The sequence below is a fragment of the Oryza sativa genome, chromosome 1 (assembly GCF_034140825.1).
Source record: "Oryza sativa Japonica Group chromosome 1, ASM3414082v1".
Lineage (NCBI taxonomy): Eukaryota > Viridiplantae > Streptophyta > Magnoliopsida > Poales > Poaceae > Oryza > Oryza sativa.
Window position 1 is genome coordinate 17,890,683 of NC_089035.1, and position 21,038 is coordinate 17,911,720.

At 46.8% G+C, this 21,038-nt stretch overlaps 2 protein-coding genes across 2 annotated transcripts; one reads left to right on the top strand and one right to left on the bottom strand.

Moving 5' to 3' along the window:
- Positions 1–10,744: 10,744 nt before the first annotated feature.
- Positions 10,745–15,948, bottom strand: LOC4324478 (sec-independent protein translocase protein TATC, chloroplastic-like). Its single transcript, NM_001428112.1, has 4 exons — positions 15,456–15,948; positions 13,360–13,652; positions 11,841–12,131; positions 10,745–11,098 (listed from the first exon to the last, which is right to left on the bottom strand). Exons 1-4 carry the CDS (start codon positions 15,739–15,741, stop codon positions 10,889–10,891), a joined length of 1,080 nt encoding a protein of 359 aa, NP_001415041.1. The 5' UTR covers positions 15,742–15,948; the 3' UTR covers positions 10,745–10,888.
- Positions 15,949–18,722: 2,774 nt separating this feature from the next.
- LOC4324479 (oxygen-evolving enhancer protein 1, chloroplastic) lies at positions 18,723–20,330 on the top strand. The gene is made up of 2 exons (XM_015763107.3): positions 18,723–19,199; positions 19,317–20,330. Exons 1-2 carry the CDS (start codon positions 18,954–18,956, stop codon positions 20,070–20,072), a joined length of 1,002 nt encoding a protein of 333 aa, XP_015618593.1. The 5' UTR covers positions 18,723–18,953; the 3' UTR covers positions 20,073–20,330.
- The last annotated feature ends 708 nt before the right edge of the window (positions 20,331–21,038 follow it).

Below are 21,038 nucleotides of genomic sequence, written 5' to 3' on the forward strand. Positions count from 1 at the left end.
CCGGGACCTCGTCGCACGTGACCATCCGCTGCCTTGGGGCGGCCGGGACGGAGGTGCTGAGTCTCTCGTCGCCACCCGCGGGCTTGGACGCCGCGGCAAGGTGGTCCGCGTGCTGCTCCATACAAGCAAGCGCGACTTTGAGGTCGCCATGGACGGTGATGGGGCCACCGGGGCCCGGCATCTTCATCTGGAGATAGGCGTAGTGGACCGCCGCCATGAACTTCACCAACGCGGGCCTCCCTAGGACCGCGTTGTAGGGCAGACTAAGGTCCGCCACATCGAAATCCACCCGCTCCGTGCGGAAGTTGGCGGAACCACCGAAGGTGACCGGGAGGTCGATATGACCCAGCGGCCAGGTGTGCCCCGGCGTCACACCGATGATCGGCTGGGACGGCCGGAGCACCATCCCCGGGGCCTTGATGGCGTCAAAGGCTGCGGGGGAAAGGATGTTGAGGGCTGCACCCCCGTCTTTGAGGACACGCCCCAACTTCACATTGCAAACGGTGGGGGAAACCACCATTGCGATCTGTCCTCCCCGGGCAACGCACGGCGGGTGGTCGGTCTGGTCGAAGGTGAGGGCAACCTCCGACCACCGCGCCCGCCGCGTCGCCTCATGGGTAGGGGCCGCGGCCAGAAGCTCTCGCTTCATGGCCTTGAGGCTCCGGCGAGAAGCGTGAGCGCACGCTCCCCCATCGACGGTGGCGACGGTGGCCTCAGGCTCCTGGAACCCCAGGTCATCGTCGCCATCGTCGATGTCCTCGGCGGTGGCCTTCTGCTTGGCCTCACCTCGCCAGTTACCGGTGGGAGCCGCCGGGGTCTTGCCCTCACGGCGCTCCTGCCTCTTCTCCTCCTCCCACTTCCTCGTCCGCTCAGCCAAACTTTTGACCGCGCGGCAGTCCGCGAGGTCGTGGAGGGAGGTGTTGTGCACGGTACACCACTTGCCGGTCGGGCGCTCCCTGCTGGGAGCGCCGGCCTCCTTCTTTTTGTCGCTCGCAGGCCTCCCCTTTCGGGGGGCCCGCGAAGCGCCCTCGACGGCGAGGACATGACCCTCATCGTCGGAACGGGCCAACTCCTTCTTCCTCCTCCTGTCCCGCCGCCCTGACCGAGCGGCGGACCCGGGGGCGGCCGGAGCTGCCACACCAGAACCGGAGGAGTTCCAGGTCCAGGCCTCCTCCTTGCGAGCCACACGGTCCGCGAGCTCAAAAAGCTGCGCGGTGGTCTGGGGCTCTTTGGAGGCGATCTTCTCGAGCATACGGTTGTGCCGCACGCCCCCCTGAACGCGTAGATCACCGCGTGTGCGGGGATGCACGGTATGGTGTTGCGGACTTGACAGAACCGCTGAATGTACGAGCGAAGAGACTCATCGTCCCTTCGCTGTACCGCATGCAAGTCCGCTTCTTCGCCTGGGCGCGGATATGTGCCCCGGAAGTTCGTGGTGAACTGCTGGCACAAATCCTCCCAAGAGTGGACCGACGCGGGTGGCAAGTTCATTAGCCAACCCCGCGCCTGACCCTTCAGGGCCATGGGGAAGAAATTCGCCATGACCCTGTCGTCACCCCCGGCGGCCTCAATCCCGGTCGTGTAGATCTGGAGAAACTCGGCGGGGTTGACGCTTCCGTCGTATTTTTCGGTGATGGTGGGCCGGAACCTTGGGGGCCAACGGACGTTCCGAAGGCTCGCCACAAAGGCTCGACAGCCAGCACCGCCAACCGGGGACACGGGGGGCCGGCCCCCGTGCCCGGACCGAAGTGGCGCTCCGGACGAGGAAGCGCCCTCCGTTGCGTGGGCGGCGCGACGATCGTCGCGCCGGCGCTCGATATCGAGCCGGGCATCCGGCCCCCCACGCACATCTTCTTGGGTCGGAGGCGTTGACGAGGGAATGGCGGACGAACGGCGGGTAGCGGCCGCCGCTCGCCGCGCCCTCCGCCTCGACGTCGTGGAGCCGGCGGCGGCAGCGCCAGAGGTTCCGGTGGCGGAGGACCGCCTGCCGGCGCCTAGGCGCTGCTGTGCCGTCATGACCAAATCGGCCACGTCATCCAGCCAACGTCGGGCTGGAGTCTCTGGATCGGGGACGACGGGCGGGTGACGCAGGAGCGCGCCCGCAGCCTGGAGCGTGCCCTGGGGTGTGTTGCCACCGCCGTAGACGAGGCGGCGATGCGCCCCGTCTCGCCGTCCTCCCCCGTCGCCCGCGCGTGGCGAAGTCACGGATCCTTCGACCTCCTCGAGCGCCTTCCCTCGCCGAAGACTTCGGCGAGAGGGGGACGGTGGGGTGCGAGCCCGACGGCGCGGGTTCTGCTCCCCGTCGTCACCGCTAGCGCTCGGAGAGAGGCTGTGCGCCACTGCCCGTTCGGCCATTGGGCTGAGCGGGAGAAGCTTGGCGCACACGAAAGAGGACGAGGGCTTAGAAAGACACGCGCGCCCCCTACCTGGCGCGCCAGATGACGGAGCGTGGGGGCTCCTCACCAGGAGACCGCGCAGGCCCCCCTTTGCCGGTTCGGCCGGGGGCGCTATGTGAGGTTCTTCGCCCTCGATCTGAGGAATGTCAGCGAGAAGGAGCGCACAAGACACGGGCGACGTAGACAGGTTCGGGCCGCTGAGAAGCGTAATACCCTACTCCTGTGTTCTGGTGGATCTGTGTGTGAAGGAATACAGAGAGCTCCAGAGCCAGAGAGATCGAGAGCGAGAGAGAGTTCAGCCTCTTTCTCCTTCCTCTTTTTTTTTCTCCCCTCTTTCCTAGGCCTGGGCCTCCTTTTTATCTGGTCCGGGGTCACCACAAGGGCCTCCCGCTACCTAAGAAAGGAAACATGCTTTTTACAATGAGGGCTAATCTACAGCCGGAAATGACCTCTGACAAGCAGTACACACGCCTCCTGCTCCGCTCGTCAGCTCTCCCGGTGGACGCCCGTTTCAACCTTCATTCAATGGCCAGCGACTTTCTTGCCATGCTTGCGCTGAAGCCTGGAATGGATCTGACCGGGACTGACATACCAACTCCAGGAGTCAGCACGCCAGCTCCGGCTAGAGACGAGAGCCAGGAAGCTCTCATCATTCCGACGGGACGGGGCGAGGCGTGCGACAGGCCACCTGTTGCCACCTAACCCGCGATCTGACCGGTCTGTGACCGGTCACACACCACGACCAGTCACGGACCGGATAAGCGCGCGCTGCGCCGCATTAAATGCGGCGTGGCGCGCTCGTCCAACCTGCTATAAATGCGGTTAGGTGAGCCCGCTGTGCTCACCTAACCCACACACGTGGCGCCAACACCACGGGGGGTCGGGGTGCCCCAGCCCTCGGGGCCGAAACGGGAGCGGCTCGACCCCTCGGGGAGACAGAGGGAGGGGTGGCCACGTCACCGTCGGGCCCGACCCCCCCGAGGAGGTCGGGCCACGTGAGTGATCGCGGCTACCCAAGCCTCTAGTCACAATACCCCCGGCCCCATGTCACCGACAATAGCGATTACACTCCAGCTAACACTAAATAAAATAACACACTCTTTACACAAAAAAACATGCAAACACGATGTAATCTAGAAAATATATCTATTTTCTTATTGTTTTATTAGATCAATTCCAAGTAGCGTTGTCTAAGAAAAAATATTTCAATATGTAGAATGAGGATAAACAGATCTCATGAGGATATACAAAATTGTGTCGCTTATCACATTAGTTAAAAGGAAAATATTTTCTCACTAAATCAACACTTGTTATGAGAGTTAATTAAGAAATAATTTTAGCTAGTAGAAACAAAGGGATGGTAGACATTTTTGCAACTACAGTAGGTGGTTTTAGCAACAACTCTAAGGAATCCACACCACACAAGGAATCGAGGTCGACGCCGAGCAAACGGGGAAATATCCTCAAGGCACCCATCACGACAATTTCTCTTCCTTCGTGGACACAATTACGCATGGATACTTGGCCACCTTGAAATATGTTATATTTATATCTTTTCTAACATTTTCTAATTGATTTTTTTCCATTTTTACTTGCATGTTATTTGAATTAATATTTTTTAATCAAATAGATTATATTTTTTAACCCAAAACAAACATATTATCAAAATATATTACATTTACTTAACCTAATTTAGTGTTGTAGATGTTAATAATTTTGTACAAAGTTGGTCATGTCAAAAGGACTTATAATATGGAATGGAGGGAGTAGTAGTTATCATGACATATTAGTAGTAATTTTTACATTATTTACTAGTAATTACTGTGATATCAAGTTGCATAACTAATTTTTAGAATTTAGGAGATATTTTACCTCAACATAATCTAGAATTCTCTTAACTAATTATGTATGAAGATAATATTCAATGCCACATGTAGTCACATAAATATCTATAATTTATATGGATAAAGTAGAATAAATTAGAGAGCGACATTTGTTATAAATCTAATGATCATAGTGCACTATAAATATTACTCAAGTGAGTTATGACTTTACTATATATGGTTGCATGTTTTATGTTGTTATACTAGTGAAAATGCATGTGCGTTGCAACATATGAATAATTTTCATGATTAATAAAAAACTCCGATAATTTAAACGGTAAACCAAAACAAGACAAACAAAACAATGGCAAAACAAAGTTATAAATCATATATAATATTGAACTCGGCTGTGCTCACTTCATTCGTCATCACATGAAGAATCCCTTATTACAACTTTTCATAGCCTCACACATCGAGAAAAAAAGAAGAAAAGAGAGGAAAAGAGAAAAGAGGAGGAAGTAGAGGAGATTAGAAGGAGAGGGAGGAGACAGAATGATCGCGAGAAAAGAAAAGGGAAATTAGAAAACGAAAAAAAAGGAGAGAAAAGAAGACGTCGATCAGGAGAGGAGCACGCGGCACCGAGTGGAGGCGTGCGGGATGGGGCAGCGGGATGGTGTGGGCCAATCACCTGCAGCTTGCGTGGCAGTCAAGATAAAACACGTCAATAATAGCAGAGTACAAAAACAGACCAAACACGCATTACAGGACTCACCATCCAACTTGTCTTGTAGATCCTGCGCACCCTGTCAGGACTCCTGCAACTACGCCTCCAGTTCGACGATCTGGGCCCACCCGCCAGTTGCTTCAGCCTAGTCCACCAGCATCTTCCACTCTGCCGCCTAGCGTTTGCCCCTCTCCCGCTCATCCTCGACTGCGAACATATACACACCATCAAAAAGGCTAGCATAAAGACAAAGTCTCTCAGCCAGAGCAACTCACCGTCCCTCCATAGCTAACAAATCTGGCCCTAGAGCTCCCTCTCCCGGTAATGCCCCTCCTTCACCTCCTTCAGTCGGTGGAGATCGACACGCTACATGGCCCGCTAGATTTGCTCGATCTCTGTGATATTGTCAAACACGCTCCGCAGCGCCTCGCTCTTGGCAGTAGAGCGATTGACTATCTTCTGCAAGAATCAATGCAACAATCAAGTCAACTCCATGCTACGACTCCTATAGTCGTCCCAACATGAAGTCGGGGGCTACCCGGCTCAAAAACAAGACAACTGCACATGACGATGTGGCGCACCGCCACCCAGCACTATGCCACGCCATCAAGGATCTACCCGGCTAGACGCAAACAAAGATAAGACCCACTCTCCATTATACTTCAGCGCACAATAACTACTCGCACTCTGTCCTGAAGTCGGGGGCTAAGGGATATAACTACTAACCTGCATCTTCTCCAGCAGAACCAGCCCTGCCTCATACATGGTCGTGCAGTCGGCCTTGTCAGCGGCATCATCGAACCCCTTTTTGCCCCCCCCAGAACCAGGCAGTTTGGAGGGGCGAGACATACTGGGTCGACAGCAGCGCGCACTGCCGACGCGGAATTTCTTCCACGATTTCCTCATCCTCGCCAACCGGCTCCTTCCCGGGTCAGTGGTGTGGAGGCGGCTGAGGACTCGGTGGAGGAGAAGTCCATGGAGGAGACTCGCAGAGGAGAAGCTCACGGGGGAGAAGCTCGCAACGGAGAATGGTGAGGAGGCATATGCGCATGCGATGTCTCGTTTGTAGCTCACAAAGCCCCCACCGCCAATTCCCCCGTCGGTCCCTTGATCCGTCGCGTCCTTCGTCGTTGCCGCTGTCATGTCACCGCCTAGCTCGCCTAGGTCCCCTGTGGTCTGCCCGGCCACCTCGGGCCCGGAGGTGCCGGCTCTGGCAGCCCCGATCCACCCGGGCGGCGGTCTCTTGACCCGACTCGAGAGTGGCCTAAGTAGAGGCGCTGTCGGCATCCTTTGCCGACTGGAGCTGGCTCAAATCATCTCGCATTGACGACATGCTACATTCACTCTACGCTTAATCACCACGAGTCTACGACGATTCCATTACATACAAGTGAACAAGAGGAGACCACCATCACAACTAACCTGGTGGACCGCCGAACCTTGCAGACCCCTATCCTCGGTCCCTTGGTCAGACCGGGGTGACATCGTCTTCGCTACCACTCCTGGTGCCTTTGAGGCCTTAGCGGCAGACGCCGCCACCCTCGTCGTTGCCCCTAGATTCCCGGGTTATCCCGGCGAACCTATCAACTTATTCTTGGAGACCGGGTCGGGAGTCACCACCACGTCCTTCCCCTTGCTAGACGTCTCGGCGATCCTTGGAGTGGAATGGCCATCACTAACCTTGGACCTACCGGTTGGCCACCCGGGGTGCGTGGCTGCTTTGAGGCCACATGCTTGAAAGAGCAGCTACTAGAAGGGGGATCGTCAACACGCCTCTTGCTCGAGGTCCCAAGCAGTGGAGGGTTGGAGATAAAGGTCACGGCTCCCTGCAAGGACATAGATGTTGAAGATCACAATCCAATTTATACACATATATATGAAGCAGGCATGGGTAGGGCATACCTCCGGCCATTTCTTGCTGCAATTGAAAGGATTGGAGCACCCTTCCATGCTGACCAACGTCTCGGGCTCGAAAAACTAGTTCAACCTCTCGGAAGCCTGGTCCTTGTCAATCAACTCATTGCTCTCCCTGGTCGGGTCATCCTTTCCTAAATATTCCCAGACTGGGTGAACACGACTCTTCAGTGGTTGAATCCTCCAAGTGACGAAGTTGCAGGTCAAGCCAGCATCGATTAGAAGACGCACTCCCCTCAGCACCCCTCTAACTTGGTCCATCTCATCGCGGCTAGGGAGTGTGTACCAACAATCCTTCACGCCCGGGGCATGGCCATTATATGGAGGCAGACCTGCAACAAGTTGGAGCAGTAGACACCTAGAGTGCCAGCCCTTGTGCTAGACCTGAGCAGGAGATCGAAAAACTCCGCTTTCCGCTCGGTCCAGATCTGGATGCCGCTCCCTCCAACCACCATGGGGTTCTTCTTCCCCGGCTATGGCTTGAGTTGATAGAGGTAACGAAAGAACGTGAAGTGTGGGTTTATACCGCATTATGCCTCACATAGATGGATAAAGATGGCGATTGGAGGATGAAGTTGGAATTGAGATGGTGGATGTCAATACCGTAAAAATGAAGCAGCCCTCGGAGAAAATCGTCGGCAGGAAGACCGAGGCCAAACCTAAAGAAGGGGAGGAACACCATGATATCGTCGGTGTTCAGGGTCGGGAACTCCTCCCCGGTGGCCCCCCGCCAGCCGATGAGATCCCGAGAAGGGAGGATCCCCTCCTCAACAGCTTCCTCCAGCATCACCATCGTCACCGTCGAGTGCGTCTAGGAAGCGGCCTAGTCCCGGATTAGGACGGACTCCGTTGTGGATTGAGACATGGCGACAGCGGAAAGTAGAGAGCTTCAACAAGAGAGGCGGACCTGGGTTGGATCTGTTGGATTCAATCCGATCTGCTTGGGGAGAGAAAACCCTAAATCACCGAAGACGAGAAGTTTGGGCGCACGAAGAAGAAGAAGAAGAGAAAATAATTGTTTGATTTGGGAATCTAGGGCAACGGCACTCCCGCCCGGGGTATTTATGGCCCTCGGTATCTTCGGCGGGCCAGCCCAGGAAAGGGTTCCCTAAGAAGGAAGTCTGGAAAGCCTCCCCCGTTTGGTAAACATCGCTATCAGCAGTCTGATTCAAACTCGGCAGCATATTGCATTATTTTTTTTTTGGAGATTTTGGGAGGAGTACTTAGCCAGTCTCGTCTTCTTCATTGGATGCCACTAGCCTTCATCAAACTCAATACTCGGTGGCTACTACTCCCTCTGTCCCATTTTAAGTACAACCATAAATTTCTGTGTCCAACTTTGATCGTCCATCTTATTTGAATTTTTTTTATAATTATTATTTTTGTTGTTATGAGATGATAAAACATGAACAATACTTTACTCGTGACTTATGTTTTTCAATTTTTTGAAAATTTTTTTCAAATAAGATGGACAATTAAAGTTGGGCACGAAAAATCATGGTTGCACTTAAAATGGGACGGAGGTAGTATGAGGTACAGGGTACCCGAGTACCTAAGAGGAGGCGTTTGGGCCGTGCAGTATAGGATGGGGCGAGTGCCCTAGGCCCATGCGGCTAACTTGTAAGCTAAGAAAAAGATGTAGGATAAGGAAATTAATCCTATCCCTTATAAATAGATGGTAGGTGCCTAAATTATAAGGGCAACCTTACCATCTAACTACCGGCGACCCTAGCTCTATACAAAGGGCGCCGAGGGAAACCCTAAGGGGTTAGACACTCCATGATTCATACGCGCCATTGGCTATTTCGTTGCTAACCTACGCACACCGGTATATATCCAATCTATTCCAGCTGGACTAGGGTATTTCCTCACATTCAGGGTCTGAACCAGTACAAATCTGTGTCACCATCTCTTCTCGATCTAGTGCACCCCATAAATAATATTGCCGATATTAGAAATCGACAAGGGGCAAATCTTATCTTGATTATTCATATCTAACTACATGTTTCATAAAATACCCGAAGACTACTTTTATAAGTACCCAATCATGGAGTAACGTTTACCAACCTTTAAGTAAGCGACTACATATGTTGGGAACTATGATAATCTCAGGTCTGATGTTTCTAACTAACACTAAATGAGATCACTGATGGCACATCACATATAGTTCTTGATGTGCCTCATATTGAGTTTATCCAGCAACATGCTCCCCAACATATGTCTACATTATTAATACCACGATCTATGAGGCATGATCATCAATCAATATATGTACTAATCATTAAACCATATTTGTTACACATATGATATTTCATCAGGGATCATTTATAAATAACAACATACAACATAAAAGTCTCTTGAAGGACTCACATATTTATTAATCAATAATGAGTTATCTATTTCAAGAAACAACGTATGATAAATATATAAACATAGTATGTGATATAATCATCTCTTTAATTGTCTCTAGGACATATCACCAACACACTGGTACAAGAATTCATCTAGGGTTTGAACCCAATCTAGGGTACAAGAATTCACTGATCTAAATAATTTGCGCACAAATACCTACATCGGAGCATATCCGGTGAAAACCATCAAATAAATGAAAACCCATTAAAATTGGACCTAAAAGTTTTATAAATTCATGCAAAAAATAACTAGGGATAGGTGTAGGCATGAAATATATTCTCACCAATCTCAAGTTCGAACTCAATTTTATTAGGGAGTTAAAAAAAGATCAGATCAATAGTAGTAGGACACTATTCACCTAAAATTTATCTTTTTTTCCCTATCAAATGAAGCTGAGTATAAACTTAAGATTTGGTGTAAATGTATTTTATACCTATACTTACCTCTAGTAATTATGCAGTAATAATGGTTATGTAGTAATAATGGATTTTCACTATATATTTTCCAAACGTATTGGTTTGATGGCTACTAGTCGTAACGTGAAAGAAATGAAAAGGTACAGTACTTGCCGCCTAAGTTGAATCATCACTACCGATTTTGTTATCGACGCCGTTGACTTTTTTTTAAATATGTTTGATCGTTCGTCTTGTTTAAAAAATTTAAGTAATTATTAATTCTTTTTCTATCATTTGATTCATTGTTAAATATACTTACATGTATAAATATAGTTTTACATATTTCACAAAAGTTTTTTGAATAAGACGAACGGTCAAACATGTGATAAAAAGTTAACGATGTCAAATATTTAGAAACGGGGGAAGTATTAACCAAACATCATACTTAATTTTTATAGGTGAGAACGAATTTTCTCCCATGCCAGCACATCCTATTAACCAAGGCCGAAATGGTCATGTCATGAATTTTGGGGTAAACAAGCAAGGTGAGTTGAAAAATGCAGGGCAATAGTCAATTAACTTTCAAGAACAAATGAATTATTTATTACTCCCTCCTGAATCCCTCCGCTCCTGAATCCCTCCGTTTAAGGGGTTACAAGACGTTTTTACTTTGGTTAGTCAAAATCAAACTGTTTCAAGAGACAAATATAGTAATATTTATAATTATAATACTAAATTAGTTTTATCAAATCAATAATTGAATATATTTTCATAATAAATTTGTCTTAGGTTGGAAATGTTATTATTTTTTTTACAAACTTAATCAAATTTAAAACAGTTTAACTTTAACCAAAGTCAAAACGTCTTATAACTTATAACCTAAAACAGAGGTTATAACCTAAAACAGAGGGAGTATTAAAAATGTACCCCTCCTTGCTTGTGTACATCTTTTTGAGTGTAGAGGCATATGTACTCCCAATCTTTTTTTGACATTAGGAGATCTTAGTCATCAGCTCTCCCAACGTCAAATAGATGATTGGAGGGAGCACATAAGATTCAGGAGCATGTAGGAGAACAAAAGAAGAGGAAAAACAATATTTATGAGATTTGTTGAAGAGAAAAAAAGAGTTAATTTTATACGAACTATGTTACAATGGGGAATGCGATTTGTCCAGAACCACCGCCATGACTATGATGCTAATTAATACAAAATACTAGTAGGAATTATCGACCAGTTAGCTTGACCATCCAAGCACCACCCAAGTACAGGCCAAGCAGCGGACCAGCCAAGAGCATCTGAGTCAACGGATCTGTCGACGGTGTAAGCACAGCAGCAGCAACTACAGCGCCAACAACAACATATCTCCAGATGGAAAGCATTTGGTCACTAGAAACCAAACCGACTTGCCCCAGCAGTAGCTGGATAACAGGGACCTGGAAAAAATAGCATGGAAACTATAAAAATATACAAGATATTATGTTCATTCAGCTTTGAGAGGGGATATATTCATTCTAATGAGATGGTCCTGCTACAATTATTCTCTTTCTTTATCTTCGGCAGTAAATCAGACTGATAATTCAGATCACTAACATCTAGAGAAGTTTCCACACCAGCCATTTAATTGATGATTATATTAGCACCAGATAACAAGTCAATGAGCATTGAAACAGTTAGATCAAATAATGATTTGTTCAAGCATACAGGTTCCAACACCAATTGGCAACCGAGTAGATTATGCAAGATCAAGATATCCTGTAACCTTGTCCATAGAATTTACTTACCTAGTTGCTTTGAATTTGCCCTATCACTACAACCATGGATTGAACAAAAGCACCCGCAAGAACAACAGATTACATAATTATTCTATGATTGATTGAGTTAATCTCTATATTTTTATGATAAGAAGGTAGAGACTCAGGTTAAAGATGGAGATTAACCATCTGCAGTCACCCATTAAATTATTCTATTATGAGAAATCTGGACGACGATCTTCGCAGAAGGTGAGGCAGTACCCTCCGAACCAGTTCAATCGTCAATAAAGTAATGGTTACCATGAACTGGCTTTCCTACTATGTTTGCTACAATTACAACAACATGTGGAAACAGAGGACAATATGACAACAATCAACCTTGATACTGTGTTAAAAAAGAAAACTTATAAGACCATGTGTTTACCTGAAAAGATAATCCTGTGCTGAATAAAAGCACAAGCACAAACTCAAAATACTGATCAATCGACCATAACGATTCCACTGCCCCATCTGCGTAGTTCACGAAGAAATTCAATGCTGCAGGAGCAAGAACCGTGTAGGAGAAGAAAATGCCAAGGTAGAATAGTACAGAAGAGCCCAGAACAATGGGCCCTAGGAATTTACGTTCATCCCTTGTTAAACCCGGAAGAACAAATGCTATTATCTCATACAGAATAACAGGACTCCCAAGTAGAAGGCCACAATAACCAGAGACCTGCACATCATTGAAATAACAATGTCAGCAAGAGTCGAATTGCTTAACGACCACATGAGAGGATATAAGCGTCATTAACATCTAGTACACAAGAAGATTGATTAAAAAATTATAATGAATATGATTATATACTCTAGTGGTCTCTAGAGCAGTTTATAGACGAGTGAGGCAGTGTGCATTACTGTGTGGTTTTGTGAATGTGAGCCTAGTGTACACGTAATAAAAACACGAGTCATAAACCTGCACCTCCTTTCCTTCTGCACCAATCTTGCTACCCATGGCACTCAGAAGTGAGAAACTTCCTGAGCTAGCTTCAACAGGCATAGGCAAATGAAGCTACTTGCAGTTTTGTGTTGTGATTATATGGGGGCCTGGGAGGCAAAAACAGTCCCACACATGTCGACTTGTGTTTAAGCTTCCTGACCATGTGAGGGAGGATTTAAATATTTTCAATCTTAATGATAGTCATTTTGATAGCTACAGTACAGTTCATATGTGTCACGACCCGAGGCCATGACGAGATAACCACCGCCGGAAGGATAGCCGGGTGGTGTCGGCTCCTGGAGAAGGGATGTAGATTTAGGCTAGGGAGAAGAACATTGTGGGGAGGGAGAGATTAGACTAATTGATATTCATTGCTTAATCGATAATAGACACAATCACATCCTCATATAGATGGTATAACTTGAACTCTAAGTAAGACTTAATCTTATCTTATCTCTAACTTAACTGGTATGGGCTGCCTATGGGCCTTGGCCTTATGGCCTAATGCCCATGACAATATGCTTGCACTAAATGCCTTTACAACGGATAGACTCCCCAGACTAAAACCAGTCCATGTGCTACGCACCACGCAGGACCAGGATCAACTTCAAAGTGCAGTGCACATTGTTGAAACATTTAATAAGAAACAGCAAACTTCACACAGCTACAAATATTTTGACAAAAACATGACAAAATTACAGATTTAAGCCACAATACCACAAAACTACAGATTTACCATGGCTTACCATAAAACTCCAAATCTACTTATTTTTGTGATACTGTCCTAAATTTGTAGTTTTGTAATGATGTGGCTTAAATATGTACTTCTGCGATAGTTTTATCAAAGTAGTTGGAGTTTTGCAAAATTTACTCAAGCATCAAGGTTGGTTCCATAGGGAGATGCAAAACTTACAAAGTTAATTTGCATTTAGAGTATGTCATGTTAATTTGTTAAGAGTTTTACCTTCAATGTTGTAAAGAAAAATTCTCCAGGAGAGAGCTGCAGAAACCGAACACCCTGAACACTAACTGGTGCTTCTAGAATTCTAATAAGATCTTTGGAGTAAGCGAAACAACCAAGTATCGCAGCACCAACAGCCAATACTGAGACAAATATCCTGTCACGAAGTTCCTCTAGATGATCAAATATACTCATCTCCTTATCATCAGGAAGTAGCTCTTTGCTCGGATAAAGAAAATTGTACAGGCTACTCTGTTCTTCATCCTCTGTGATACCTCCAAAAGATCCATTTTGGACTGTACAAGTTAAATTTGAGTTGTCAAGTACTCTAAAAAGGAACTCCACCAACGTATAATACTAATTAAGGGCATTTTGTACAATGAATATAAATGTAGCAGTTATCACCAGAAAAATACACAATGGGAATAAAATAGTTATGATAAGTACAATGCAATGACATAGATTTTTCTTTAATACTTCTAGAAAATTGAGCCTAAAGATTTTAGCCACAACAAATCTAAAACTGTATAAGTTTCATCCATTCAACTCTTCCAGTTGTTTCCTTTACTCCTACAAAAGACACAGCTAGTGTTGATGATGAATTTCATCTGATTCTTCTGTGGATGTTTGGAAGCATACACACATAGGACTTAGGGGTTCTTCTGTTGTGGCTTGTGGATTGGATGAAAGTTTTTACCTAACTTCCAGATTTAAGGATATTATGACAATTATGCTATATTATGCAAAATATATTATGCTAAATGACAATTATGTCTGCATGATGGATTTCATTGTTTAAGTTACTATATTATGCAAACTTTGAGTTGAAGTTTTGAAAGTATGTGCTTACACATTAACTGACTTTGTTTTATCGTGCTTAGCAACTTACGGTAACATTTCTTTGAGTCAGTTGTAGCACATGGCCACTCAGTTTGTTTAACACTAAAGGCTGAAGCAGAGCCTAAAAATCTAGCTTTTCTCATACTAAATGGCCCTTCTGATATAGCATTGCTATTCAAAATATGGTTCACTAAATCCTGATACAATGATAAGGTGACAACTTAATTTTAGCATAACTGTTTCAAAAATAGTAACTATCAAGTGAAGGAAAACAAAATTAAATGCATAATAGATCATCAATGGTTTTATAAAATGTTGGAACTCTAACAGGTGATTATACAAATGACATCTATAATGGGTGATCATAAAGATGGGTTAAGAACAAAAGCGACTAGATTTGGAACCCACTTGTACCGTTGTACGAACTACATATTCAGAGCAGATTTCCTTAGCATAACTACAGAGTTAAGACCAGTTGTAGATAGCCTTCACGTCTTATGACTGACCTGACCAAGCATATAGCATCACATGCATCTCTATTGCTTATCAGCTGGGGTTTTGTTTGCACTATAGAAAGATTTTCTGTCTTTTGGGTGTGGAGTAATGAGATACTAGTATCAGATATGCCGCAGGCGGATAGGCCCCTGCTTTTTAGCTACTCAAAGCTGGGGTTTTGCACTCTAGAAAGATTTTCTGTCTTTTGGGTGTGGGGTAATTAGATATTAGTATCAGATATGCCAAAGGAGGATAGCCCCCTGCTTTTTAGCTACTTCCTCCGTTTCATAATGTAAGTCATTCTAGCATTTCCCACATTCATATTGATGTTAATGAATGTGGGAAATGCTAGAATGACTTACATTGTGAAACGGAGGGAGTACTCAATATACCCAGAACAAGATTTCACGAACATATATATGAAGCTCAAATGAATCAATGAAAGCTCACGGTCAGCAACTATTGCATGTTAAGCGACTTGTTAAATCTGTAGTTGGTATTGCTATGCAAAACTGTATTCCTAATCTACAGTTTCATTGCGTTGATTGTTAAATCTGTAGCACGTATGGTTACACCAGGAGGATGCCTGAAGTTCTACTAAGTTTCTTCATTCCCTTCGTAACATTTTTTTTCTCATGATTTTTAGCAAGCAGCTGTCCAGTTCCCAGTTCAATCGCAACACTTGTTCCAGCCAAGGAAACGGCTCGCTAGTGAGTACTTGAGGTACCATCGGCAACATAAAGGGAGAAGGATAAGGGGCACACCAGGTTGAGGAGATGGGTCCTCGAGGGCTGCGCCGAGGCTGCCCGACGGCGACTCCTCCCTCTGAGGTGCGGGCGGCGAGGGACGCTCCGTCTCCCGGCCGGCTCCCCCGTCGACGGCGGCGCAGCGAAGGTGCCGGCCGTGGCGACAGCTGAGGGGCTCGGGCGCCGGGGAGGGGAGGAGCGGTACGCAACGGAGGACGGAGAGACGGTGGTGGTGATGGTGGCGAGGAGGGAATCCGCCGAGCCCCGGAGGCGAGTGCGAGAGCAGCGCCCCCGCGCTCCCCATGGTCGGTCGCTCCTACACCTCCGAGGACCGAGGCGGGGCAAGCTGGAGGCGGATAGAGTGGACGATGATAATTATCTCGCTCGCTAGTCGCTTCCGTGTTGCCTGGCGTGTTGCACTGTTGCTTGCGCCGCTTCACCTCGTCTTGCTCTCTCTGTGGAAGTGTGGATTATGCTCACGCACCGAGTCACACGAGTCACGACCACACGACACAGCAACAGCAAAGCAGCGGCGCACCGTTAACGGGTTCTCTCACCGAGCAAAAAGATCTACTACGGCCTTCGACTCGGACTGAGGCTGAGAAGCTGAAAGTCCCGCATTGAACAGGCCCTAGTTGGGTCGTTAATAGGCTGGGCGCCTGGGCCTACACATGGTATTCCCTAAAACTTTTTTAGAAACGAAATTCTCCCAATTGTGCTATATATTTAACGACAAATTTTCTCCCAAAAATTTGACAGATGTAATCATAGTACAATCGTAGTGTAATTACACTGTAACTTACATGTAGTTACACTGTAACTTGTGTGTAACTTTTAAAAATCTCTCTGTAACATGTTATTTCGGTAAAATGAAGGTCATGGGAACAAATCATTTCACATATGTTTGTTCTGTGATTTTTTTTCTTCCTCATTAGAACAAATCTTGTAATATATCTAACAATTCAAAATTACGTGAAACTTACATGCAAGTTACAGTGTAATTACACTACGATTGTACTATAATTGCATCTGTCAAATTTGTAGGAGAAAATTTATCGACAAACATATAGGTGGTCCCTTAGAGCATATGTTACATAATTTAATTCGGAGAGGATGTTTATATATGTTACAAAATTTAGACAGAATTTAGAGCAAATGTACTTGTGGAGAATTTGTTTATATATTATCCACACATGCAGATTCTCCCTTTGTTGGTCTTGGTGTTGATTAATCTCAAATAGATGGAGATAAAGTGTTGAAGCAGACTTAGATACAAAGTATGGGCTTGTTTGGAGAGCTTCTACTTGCTGTAGCTTCTCCCAGAATCAGAAGCTTCTCCAAATAGTCTAGCTTTTAATTTAAACTCTGAGAAGCTGTAGTTGTAAAATCGAGGAAATAAACTAGAAGTTAGAAGTTGGAAAACCCAGCTTTTCCAGGTTCTGAGGAGCTGACTACCACCCAACTGCTCCTCGGAATCCTACGCTCCCCCAAACAAACCCTATATATGTGTGAAGACACGAATTAGGGACTAAAGCATATGTTACAGAATTTAGTTCGGTGAGCTAGCACAGTTTTTCACAAAATATATACAAAAGAGATGTATGACGATCATCTATCTACTTTCGTAGAGGATCTATTCCTGAAAGATCGGTTTTACCTTAAAAACATGTTTTTTTTTGTTTATATGAAAATCACTTTTAAAGTTGTTACTATACTGTTGCTTTTTTTATAACTAGCTAAATATTCATGCTTTGCAATGGATAAGAATGAATTATGGATACACTTGTCCCTTAGATAAAAATAAAGTACATAAGGAGTAGTTGATAAAAAAAATAAAATGGAGTTGATGTGGTGGCGGATTCACTGCCATTGTTGACGTTAAGTATAAACTTTAACCATCAACTCCTGCGTTAAAAAAATAAAATACACTATCAAAACTTAGTGGTAGGAGTTTACTACTAACCATTTCCATTAGTTTTGATACATATAAGTATGCGGGTCAAATAAGGAAAAAATACATCCGTCATCTGACAAAAATGAAGCTCTGGCCAATCAAGCGCGAGCACAAGGACTAAAGGGCCCATCTGACTAATCAAGCGCGAGCACAAGAACTAAAGGGCCCACCTGACTGTCAAAACCGATTTGAGATAGGGCCAAACCATCTTTAACCGTCATAAGAGTCCACGTATCAGTAACTGTCCAAAATCGGTGGCCAGAAGGCGGAGGCCTAGTTCGGCTGAACAAGCCGTGGTGCCCCTGGCTACCCCTTTCAATGTGGCAGCTCCCCATTGGATTGACTATGGCTGTTATGTGTGCACCAACCTCACTAATCACCATTACAACCATCATTTGGCACTATGAAAGGAGGAGCTCAACACACTTCACAACACACAACAAAGTAAAGTTTTTTTTTACTTAGTTTACTTGAGTGATAAATATTCTCATCGATGCGGGTTCGTTGCTTAGTTGCAACTGCTCTAGTACTAGGACTCTATAAAGAAGGAAGTTTCTGTGGAAGGTTAGAGATTGTGTGCTCCACGCAAAGTGAGGTGGGTAGCAGGTGGTGACAGCCCTGCCCGTACTTTGCATCCCTCCACGTTCGGGCATATCATATAGCTCAAGGCCAGACTCAACCTAACAGATTAAGGGATAGCCGGTGCGAAACATACGATAGAGTTCTATCTTTAACTTAAGTCAACTAGTGAAGTCCATATGAATCCTCTCTTGCCAATCTTATCATCAATTGTTGTCCTTGGGGGAATTCTGTTTGTAGATAGTACACACACGTCTTTATTTTTGATACCCTTAAAATACTCTAAGAGAAAATGCTACATCATTATTTGTGCGCTTACGGATTTATCAGTATGCGTAGCAAATACCAACAGCCACCACCATAGAGTATAGATGAGAAAAGTATTACTCTATTGTTTGTCTATTTCTAGAAGAGTATAGATGAGAAAAGTATTACTCTATTGTTGTGGATATATATATATATAATGTGATTCAGTTAGGAAAATTTACAAATAGCTGTTGACCATTTCCATCTACAACGATGTAAGGCCCAATGTTTTTTTTTTATAATTCCTGTTTCATCTAACACATTACAAATGTCGGTCTTATGAGCGAGATCTTTAATTTTTAGCATTTTCTTTGGGTTCCCTGTGCCTTCAAGAGAATAGGTTCGTTTGTCTCTTCCATTCCTGACGTGGCAAGCCTTCGTTGGCTGGAAGTAGGATCTTCACAGCGCCAGCCCCACAAATGAAAGAGCCCACCACCACACGCCGGGGAAGGAGTGGCACCTGGGCGTGCCACGTCGACGTCCAGCTCAGCATCACCATAGCCCCAAGCCACCAATGGGAGGCCACGCCTTATCCAATCCTCTTATCCTCCTCTGCCCCCCTTGCTCTGCGATAGATAACACTGTCCCGCCCTCACAAAACGCCCTTCACGATACAACCCACACGGACACGGCCACACCACCCACCAACTGAGAGCTGAGCAGGCGAGCGAGCGGACATGGCAGCATCGCTCCAAGCCGCGGCCACCCTGATGCAGCCGGCCAAGCTCGGCGGCCGGGCCTCCTCCGCCGCGCTGCCATCGCGCCCGTCTTCGCACGTCGCCAGGGCGTTCGGCGTCGACACCGGTGCCGCCGGCAGGATCACGTGCTCCCTGCAGTCCGACATCCGGGAGGTCGCCAACAAGTGCGCCGATGCCGCCAAGCTCGCCGGCTTCGCCCTCGCCACCTCAGCTCTGCTCGTCTCGGTAAGACCTTAATTAGGATTTAGGAGTATGTTGCATGGCGCCATGGCCAAGGCCAAGGTGGAAACGATCGAATTACTATATATGTAACGCCGTGCATGTGGTGGCCGGCCGGTGTAGGGCGCCAGCGCGGAGGGCGTGCCGAGGAGGCTTACCTTCGACGAGATTCAGAGTAAGACGTACATGGAGGTGAAGGGAACCGGCACGGCGAACCAGTGCCCGACGGTGGAGGGCGGCGTCGACTCCTTCGCCTTCAAGGCCGGCAAGTACAACATGAAGAAGTTCTGCCTGGAGCCGACGTCCTTCACCGTTAAGGCGGAGGGCGTGGCCAAGAACGCGCCACCCGAGTTCCAGAAGACCAAGCTCATGACCCGCCTGACCTACACCCTCGACGAGATCGAGGGCCCGCTCGAGGTCAGCTCCGACGGAACCATCAAGTTCGAGGAGAAGGACGGAATCGACTACGCCGCCGTCACCGTGCAGCTGCCGGGAGGCGAGCGCGTGCCGTTCCTCTTCACCATCAAGAATCTGGTCGCCACCGGCAAGCCGGAGAGCTTCGGCGGGCCCTTCCTCGTGCCCAGCTACCGTGGTTCGTCCTTCCTCGACCCAAAGGGCCGCGGTGGCTCTACCGGCTACGACAACGCTGTGGCGCTCCCCGCCGGAGGCAGAGGAGACGAGGAGGAGCTCGCTAAGGAGAACGTCAAGAACGCCTCGTCGTCGACGGGCAACATCACGTTGAGCGTCACCAAGAGCAAGCCAGAGACCGGCGAGGTGATTGGCGTCTTCGAGAGCGTGCAGCCGTCGGACACAGACCTCGGCGCCAAGGTGCCCAAGGATGTCAAGATCCAAGGGGTGTGGTACGCGCAGCTCGAGTAGGGAATGAACAAATGTTTTGTGCGTGGCCGGGTTGATATATCGATACATGGAGAGAGGGAAGGAAGGCTGCAATGTGTGTATCTAGTAATGCAAACTCGATCGGGCTGTTGATGGTTTTAATTTTTAGCTTTTGTTTCTTCCTCTGTTCTCGTGAACTGATGATCATATCCCCCGATGATGTTATTTGCATTTCGACAAGCGGAGAGGACATTGTACGATACATATATGTGCCTATCTTCACGAACATTTGCCTTCCAATCGTGACTTCTCCTCTTCTCTCCATTCACGTTATATCTTGCACATTTTTTTTACCAAAGACCAAATTATCGTACCTATCGATATTGATCTACTATCAAATTGATATCCACCTCAGAACAATTAATTAATGAATCTATAAAGAAATCTTATCTGATCGTCCAATTAATCACGATTAATCATCCCATCATGGGCATTCATTCAATCAGGTTGACTAGAAATTTGATCGTCCGATTAATTGGCGATCAGGCACGATTAATCGTCCGATTAGAGCACCTATATTGATCTCACAACAAGTCTTGGCTGCATGTGAAGCTGGGTCCATTCTCCTTAGGGTTTAGTCATGAGGGCATGTCACCAGTGGCGGAGCCAAGATTTTATACCTGTGGGGTCAATTACTAGTGGTTTATATTTAAGTGGGGTCATTTCTATAATTTTTTTTAGATTTATACATGAAAATCAAGGTTTATAAGATGTTTTTCAAAAAGCTGTGGGGTCAGCCGACCCCACAGAAATGGACTAAATCCGCCACTGCATGTCACCACTATTCTCAGAAGCCGTCGCCCTCTCTCAAGCCGCCACCCTGATATGCTGCTAGAACTAGACCTGCTGCTGCCTAGATCTCTCTCTTCCCTTCACCTGGTCTGCTGCTAGAGCTGCCGAGCTAGATGGCTCCTATGGTGCCGCCCCTCAAGGACTCAAGCCTCAAGC

What these genes read in the sequence shown, in the direction of transcription:
- LOC4324478 (NM_001428112.1), bottom strand. Translation starts at nt 15,741, where the DNA reads ATGGGGAGCGCGGGGGCGCTGCTCTCGCACTCGCCTCCGGGGCTCGGC. An exon ending in GGACCCATCTCCTCAACCTG is followed by an intron (nt 13,653 to 15,455) that starts GTGTGCCCCTTA and finishes TAACTTGTACAG; the next exon opens with TCCAAAATGGATCTTTTGGA. An exon ending in GCACAGGATTATCTTTTCAG is followed by an intron (nt 11,099 to 11,840) that starts GTAAACACATGG and finishes TATTTTTTCCAG; the next exon opens with GTCCCTGTTATCCAGCTACT.
- LOC4324479 (XM_015763107.3), top strand. Translation starts at nt 18,954, where the DNA reads ATGGCAGCATCGCTCCAAGCCGCGGCCACCCTGATGCAGCCGGCCAAG. An exon ending in CCTCAGCTCTGCTCGTCTCG is followed by an intron (nt 19,200 to 19,316) that starts GTAAGACCTTAA and finishes CGGCCGGTGTAG; the next exon opens with GGCGCCAGCGCGGAGGGCGT.